The sequence below is a fragment of the Haplochromis burtoni genome, unplaced genomic scaffold (assembly GCF_018398535.1).
Source record: "Haplochromis burtoni strain Fernald_Lab_line unplaced genomic scaffold, NCSU_Asbu1 Contig_359, whole genome shotgun sequence".
Lineage (NCBI taxonomy): Eukaryota > Metazoa > Chordata > Actinopteri > Cichliformes > Cichlidae > Haplochromis > Haplochromis burtoni.
In genome coordinates, this window is record NW_024582720.1 from 339,540 (window position 1) to 346,072 (window position 6,533).

The following is a 6,533-nucleotide window of genomic DNA, read 5'->3' on the forward strand; positions in this document are numbered from 1 at the left end:
ACAGTACAGAGACAGTGAGTGAATACTTTGGCTATAAGTTAGGGAGTGAGTACACAGAGTGTGCTTCGGATGAAGCACGTGAAGATTATACTATGAAAGAAGAATGTATTTAAAAGGTTTTAATTAAATTGCAGATAAGCTACTCAGAAACACCACTGTGTGTTTGAGCAGGAACAGGAAGTGATACTCTACCGCAGAGCGAGCGAACACCAGGTGACGCGCTCATTCAGCCCAGTGTTAAACACAAAGAGGCGGAGCCATTACCGACTCACTGAGCTCAGGTAGAATGAAAGAAACAGCTGCTCGAGTCCTTCATCAAACTGTGACGTGAAGTAAAGCTCCGCCCACCGCTGCACACACAAATCTGCAGATGATCGGAGGCGTGTTTAAAACGCTCACGGGGGCGTGGGGTGTACCACGCCATATTTATTTTCAAGGATTTCTGAACAGTTTTCAGGTTGAGAGTGAAATATTAGTTACATTTCAGTAAAATATAAAAATAAACTGATGGTGGTCGGGTCAGTCAACGCCATCATAACATCAGAAACGCTTCAGAACGCTGACACGCTCGCTGTTGTTCATCACAGACACGGTGTACGTCCATAAAGGCACCCATATGGAAAAGATAGATATAAATCTTATACAGTTTGTATCTGTCTTGTGTGAAACTTGTATGAAAAGCATACAAGAGTGAAAACAGATATAAGATCCCTTGAAAAATTATACAATGAAACTTGTATGTTTCGTATACTTACTAAAAAAATATATGAAAGTAATGAGAAAGTGGCCACTTTCATGAGTAAATCATGTATGTTTTTACTATTTCGTTTCCATATGGGCACACACATACACGCCGTGTGAGTATTTGGATGCTGCAAGGATAAAAACGATTGGTCACTAAAGCTCTGGATGTCTGATCGGCGGCCATGTTTAAAACTGTCGTCTGTTCAGGCGGTGCGAGCAGACGCCGCCCTCAGCGTGGCGCAGGCGCAGCACCTGCGACAGCAGCAGGAGGACAACAGCTGCAGGGACTGGGCGGAGGTGCTGCAGGCCCAGCTGGTGGAGGAGCAGAGGAGTCGTCTGCAGCTGGAGGAGGAGCTGAGGCAGCAGGAGCAGAAGAGCAGCTCTCAGATCAGCACAAAGCAGGTGGGTCAGAGGTCAGAGGTTACCCTTTTATGAGGAGAATGATGATGACCGCCGCCCGCAGCAGCGACGGGCCGTCCCTCTCACTGCATTACAGCTGTCAGTTCCTGTGTGTATGTGGCGTTTAGGATCAGTACGAGAAGGCAATGGCGGCGCTGCAGCAGAGGGCGGAGGATGTGGAAACCAAACTGAAAGCGGTCCGTCTGCTCCTGCAGGAAAAGGTGGAGCAGCTTAAAGAGCAGGTGAGCGTTGGCGTCGCTTCTCCGCCATTCACAAATGTCCGGTCGGACTTTGACCCATTGCCGTTTTTCCCACAGCTGGCGAGGAACGCCAAGTCGAGCGCACTGCTGAAGGACCTGTACGTGGAGAACTCGCAGCTGATGAAGGCGCTGCAGGTCACCGAGCAGCGGCAGAAACGTGCCGAGAAGAAGAACTTCCTGCTGGAGGAGAAGGTCGGCGCGCTCAACAAGCTGCTGAGGGACATCGTCCCTGCATCGCTCGCCACGTAACCATGCCAACGCAGAGCAGAAGGCCCCAGCAGGTGGGGGCGGGGCCTCACCTGTGCCCTGTGTGGAGCCGGTGGATGTCTGGAGCACACACACGTTCGGTGTGTCAGTATTATCTTTGTTTATAATGAAACTTTTTTTTATTTTTGCGTCATTGAAATAAAGTTTTAATGTCTCTGTGACTCCGCCTCCTCCAGCTGATTCACTTCCTGTCACACATCATGTTGTAGGAGTTACACAACAAATCGCTGGTTTTCATAGTTAGTCTCAAACGATCAACATTGAAAGTCTGCGGTGTCAAACATGCAGCTCGGGGGCCAGAACCGGCCGCCTGAGCGCCTTGAGGCGACTTTTGTTGTGATTTGGCGCTTTATGCTACATAAATAAAATTGAATTGCTCAGGTCCGGTGTGAGCTGTGAGGAGCGAGTGGGAGAAAGCCACGAGGACGCGACGGTCACGGCTTTAAAGCTTCAGAGCTCTGCTCTTTTATCTTTATGTCATCTTACCTTTATCTTTTTAATCAGACGTCCCGGCGACGCTGAGCTTCTGCAGCCAATAACCGCAGCGATAAACTCGATCAGCTGAACCTGAACATCAACATTTTATTTGATTTCAAAGCATGATTACAGGTTTACAGGTAACGCTTCACACCTGTGCTGACGTACACTCACTGGCCAATGTCATGATGATGTCATATCCACATGGACCAGAGTCTGAGGAAAACTTTCACCTTGTTGAATCTGAGACGCTCTGGAGGTCCATGATGGCGTATGAACTCTGGGTCCAAACTACTGTTTAAGGCTGTTGTGTTTTTAACATGTTTTAATGTTTTGTATCTTGTTCTGTTTAATCAGTGATCACTGTCGACCTCTGTTTTTAAACCCTTCTAATGTAGCTACAGCCCTGCAGCAGTATGTTAATGACTGACCTCGTATTGTGGATGGATTATCTCAGTTGTTCTCCTGCTGAAGTTTGGTCCGTTTACAGCATCCTGCTATGTGACTGCATTTGTCTCTAACCATCAGGAACCCTCACGTTAACTTTTATACAGTGGAAAGAAGTTAGTGTTCATCCTCCAGCTTCACTGTGAGCTTTTAAATAAAGTAGGCGGAGCTTGAAAAAAACAATTTATTATCCCATCAGAAGAAGAGCCCAGAATAAAGGTGAGTGCAGGTGTTTTCCAGCTGCTGAAACATCTGCATCGTCAGGACACCACATGCTCCAGGACGCCCTGACGAATCAGCTGCTCACATTTCCACCGCGGCAGGAAGTGCTGAGGACAGAGGAGACGTTACCATGACAACTTGAAACATTTCACATGTTTTTAAAACAGTAGAAGAAGAAGAGTGGCATCCCGTCCTCACCTGGCTGTTCTTCTTCAGCAGGATCACAGTGCCGTCGTCAATCTCAAACTCGCCGTGGTCCTTGAGACACCTCACCTGAAAAACAAAGACAGATGTCGGCGTCAGTGCTACGAGGTCATGCTGCAGCTAAAGGTCAAAGGTCAAATGTCTCACCTCGATGTAGAGGCTCTTTGGAGGCTTCATGTCCTGCGTGATGTCCAGACCCTCATCGCCCCCCAGAGACCGCATGAAGGAGGCCAGAGACTTCTTATACTGACTGAACCACTGTAGCTAAAACACACACACCTGTCAGCTGATTTATCACACACACACACACACACACAAACACACACACACAGAAGAGCTACAGTACGCTCTGCTGCCTCTTTCACAATAAAAGCCCCCCTGAAGTGAATTATTCAGGCTTTTAAAGTGAAAGTTTACAACAGCCAATAAAAAGAGCAACAGAGCATCAGCATCACCTGAGAGAAAACACAGGAAGTGATGTCACACTCACCTCCTCTGCACACATGTGGAAGCGAACATTGGCGGGCAGCACGCTGCCGTACTCCCAGCGCAGCGCTCTGATCCTCAGCAGCCGGTCGTACCTGCGACAAAGATCAGCAAAGGTCATTGAGGAGAAAGGTGAGGCAGAGAGAGGTGGTCACATGACTGCAGGTGTGGTTACAGGTAGGCAGTGACGCAGCGCTGGTTCCTCAGCAGGCAGCAGTGGCGCAGTTTGATGGAGGGAATCAGCTCGGCGCGACCTTCACTCTTCGCCTCGTTCCTGAAACACACGAACATCAGCTGATCAGTGATGCCGTCAGTCGCACCTGTCTGTGCGACACTCAGGTGCCAGAGAGGATGCTGGACGGGGTCCCGCTGAGCAGTTTGGGGTGGGCGGGGCCTTCATGACACTCTGAACCAGCACTCAGGTGGTGTTCCTCCTTTTTAGGAGGTCTGGAGGATGTGCTCCAGCTTCAGGAGAATCACACTCCTCAGCCTCCCTGAGCCTGGTTCTGCTGGAGGTTTCTTCCTGTTAAAAGGGAGTTTTTTCTCTCCACTGTTGCCAATGTGGCTGATCGAAGGCTGACTGTTGGGGTTTCTCGGTGTTACTGTAGAGTCTTTACCTTTACCTGAGGCAACTGTTGTTGGAAATATGTTGCTGTATAAATACAATTTTATTTAATTCATGAGATAAAATTTTCATTGCATTTAGTATTATTTATTACTTTTATTGTAACATTAACTGTAGGTGGTTTTGGACCCAGTATCATTATTTTAAACTGAAACTGAGACCCAAAGCTTCACATGGCTTCCTGTTTATTTGATACGGATTTCATGGGTTTTAAAACCTGCTATGAGAGGGAGGAGCGGGGTCACGGGAAGTGTAATCTGGTCATGGTCAGGTTAACAGAAACCTGGATCCAAACCCTCAGACCCTGGGAACCCTGAGGAAACCTGCACAGATCAGCCTGCTGTGGACTCACACGTCACTCTGGTTCTGCTCGTAAAGCGCCTCCATCTCCTGCAGCACCTGTCGCAGTCCATCCTCCTGAAACGCAGAAACCAAACCAGTTGTGAGTGAGGCTCAGTGACATGATGGAGCAGCACCTGGTGGAGGCACAGACCTCCACAAAGCACCACTGACTTGTTATTACTCTACACACGAGTTTGACAGCACTTTGATAATTCAGCATATGCAGGAAATGATTCACCACGAAGAGCCCAACATAACTAGATATTAACTGTGTGCTGCTGGCTGCACATCGATGTCGTTAAAACAGCCGACATGTAATGCAGTGCTTGTTATGTGTAAACATGTTTAGATGAGATCTCTAAGACTTTTCAGAGTCCGTTTTCTTAAATTCCCCTCGTTGGTCTGTTGGTCAGTATTTGAATCATCCGACCTGAGCCGAAGTTTAGTCCTGTGTCTGTACTGACGATGTGTTTGCGTGCCTCACAGACCGATTATTCTGCTCTGGGCAGCAGGTAAATGTTAAAATATCCGGTTTGTGAATGGAGTCCGCTGCCTCTGAAAACCGGGTGAAGCCCTGGGTTTTCGCCGGGATCACTCACGTTAAACGCGGGCAGCTGTCCGTCGCTCATGCGGTGCAGCTCTCTGATCAGCTCGATGGCTTTTTCGCAGAACATCGTGGCACCTCAAAAACGAGCAGAATCCCGGCGAATCTCTCCGTTGGGCCGCGACACGCTCCTACTTCACCGGGCGGCTCACGTTCGCGGTAAAAACAATGTTTTGATCACGTGACCGTTCCAGGCGCAGCTCCGGAAGCCGCGTTGGGTCAAACCTCAGACTCCGCGACACGAAGCGGGCAGCTGCGATTCCTAAAAGCTCGGGAAGAGTCGGAGATGCGGTGAAGCGGCTTCATTTGAGCCCAACTCAGAGGTGAGAGAGAGCCGTGCTAGTGCTGGTGTCGCCGTGGGCGGGAAAGCCGTCATTTACCGTCAGATCTCAGTTCTATCCCGTAGCGTGACTTCCGGTAAGCGCAGCGGCTAAAAATAAAGCCGTCATCCCGACAGGAGCCTCTGACAACGGGGAACAGGACGAGCCGGACTCACTGGCTCTGTGTGAGTTCATAAAGCCGCCTTTAACGCACTTTCCGCCGCTTCTTCCTGGGTTAGCGTCACTGTTAATACTGCGTTCACGTTCCACCGGAAAAACGAGCTCTCTGCAGCAAAATCCCTCAAAAATAAGTCAAAACTTCCGGGGTGATCGTGGGTTTCATCCACGCTTCCAATCAAATACACATCACTCCAGCTGCTTATCAGGGAATTACTTGATCTTTGTGGTGGCTTCTCTTTGTGGGACTTATTTGATACTCAGTGTCCTGATGTCGATTCATAAATGTTTTAGTTTGTGATTTTTGGGTGTGTGGTGTGTATTGAAATGAAATACAATGGATAAATCACGATAGAAGCTGCTTAAATATTCCAACACAGAGACAGAGATCGCAGCTTCTCACGCTTCACTTTGGTCACGTCCTTCTGGGCGTTTCTTGACTTTCCGAGCTGCCCCTGAGAGCCCCGTGCGCTTCCTTTTTTCTTCATTCTTTCTTTAATCCTCATAAACCGGTTTTGTTTTGATTGTCGTTGCTCCGACGCTCCCCGGAGGCCGTGGACGCGTCACTGTGCGCCCACGTGGTTGTGTTACCTGCGCTGCGGTTGGCTGCGGCAGATCTGCTTCAGATCAGCTGCTCTCTGCGGATCTCGGCGCAGGCACAGTGGGGACTCAGCTCCGTGCTCACCGGCTCTCAGCGCTCCGTCACCCGCACAGCAGCCGACGACGGGGGTATCCTCCGGTTAACATCCGCTTTCAATCACGTTTCCAGGCATGCGTAAGCGGACCAACTCGCAGACAGCGGAGCATGACAGCGGGACCACCGGTACTCTGCTGGACAGCGACACGGACCTGAAGCAGCGCACCGGCAGAGAAGCGGCAGGGCCCGCAGCAGGCGGCCGGCAGGGCCCGGGAGCGGACCGGAGTATGGCCAAACCGTTCCGGAGGTGAGAGGCGGGACA

General features: G+C 49.8%; 3 protein-coding genes across 9 annotated transcripts in view; 2 read left to right on the plus strand and 1 right to left on the minus strand.

Moving 5' to 3' along the window:
- The window catches only part of ninl (ninein-like), a 36,979-nt gene extending 35,147 nt beyond the window's left edge, over positions 1 to 1,832 (plus strand). For all 5 annotated transcript variants that reach the window (XM_042228860.1, XM_042228861.1, XM_042228864.1 and 2 more), the window contains 3 exons: positions 952 to 1,146; positions 1,272 to 1,385; positions 1,461 to 1,832. In XM_042228860.1, the coding sequence (XP_042084794.1) occupies positions 952 to 1,146; positions 1,272 to 1,385; positions 1,461 to 1,652 (501 nt within the window). In that variant the 3' untranslated portion in view covers positions 1,653 to 1,832. The remainder of the gene's footprint in view (positions 1 to 951; positions 1,147 to 1,271; positions 1,386 to 1,460) is intronic.
- A 932-nt stretch (positions 1,833 to 2,764) lies between these two features.
- On the minus strand, positions 2,765 to 5,575 carry gins1 (GINS complex subunit 1 (Psf1 homolog)). Of its 3 annotated transcripts, none has more exons than XM_014340319.2 (7): positions 5,458 to 5,575; positions 4,484 to 4,548; positions 3,682 to 3,780; positions 3,511 to 3,601; positions 3,168 to 3,284; positions 3,015 to 3,089; positions 2,765 to 2,923 (listed from the first exon to the last, which is right to left on the minus strand). In XM_014340319.2, the coding sequence occupies exons 2-7, from the start codon at positions 4,516 to 4,518 to the stop codon at positions 2,855 to 2,857; spliced, it is 486 nt and encodes a 161-aa protein (XP_014195805.1). In that variant the 5' UTR covers positions 4,519 to 4,548; positions 5,458 to 5,575; the 3' UTR covers positions 2,765 to 2,854. The 3 variants fall into 3 exon arrangements, with proteins under 3 accessions (XP_014195805.1, XP_005943071.1, XP_005943070.1); XM_005943009.2 differs by lacking the exon at positions 5,458 to 5,575 and adding an exon at positions 5,073 to 5,233 and having other exon boundaries at positions 3,168 to 3,278; XM_005943008.2 differs by lacking the exon at positions 5,458 to 5,575 and adding an exon at positions 5,073 to 5,233.
- The window catches only part of abhd12 (abhydrolase domain containing 12, lysophospholipase), a gene marked incomplete in the record, with an annotated part of 10,829 nt that continues 9,582 nt past the window's right edge, over positions 5,287 to 6,533 (plus strand). The window contains 2 exon segments of the mRNA XM_042228865.1: positions 5,287 to 5,400; positions 6,344 to 6,518. Coding sequence (XP_042084799.1) covers positions 6,346 to 6,518 — 173 coding nt within the window.

What these genes read in the sequence shown, in the direction of transcription:
- gins1 (XM_005943008.2), bottom strand. Translation starts at nt 5,147, where the DNA reads ATGTTCTGCGAAAAAGCCATCGAGCTGATCAGAGAGCTGCACCGCATG. An exon ending in CGCTGCGTCACTGCCTACCT is followed by an intron (nt 3,602 to 3,681) that starts GTAACCACACCT and finishes TCTTTGTCGCAG; the next exon opens with GTACGACCGGCTGCTGAGGA. An exon ending in CAAAGAGCCTCTACATCGAG is followed by an intron (nt 3,090 to 3,167) that starts GTGAGACATTTG and finishes TTTGTTTTTCAG; the next exon opens with GTGAGGTGTCTCAAGGACCA.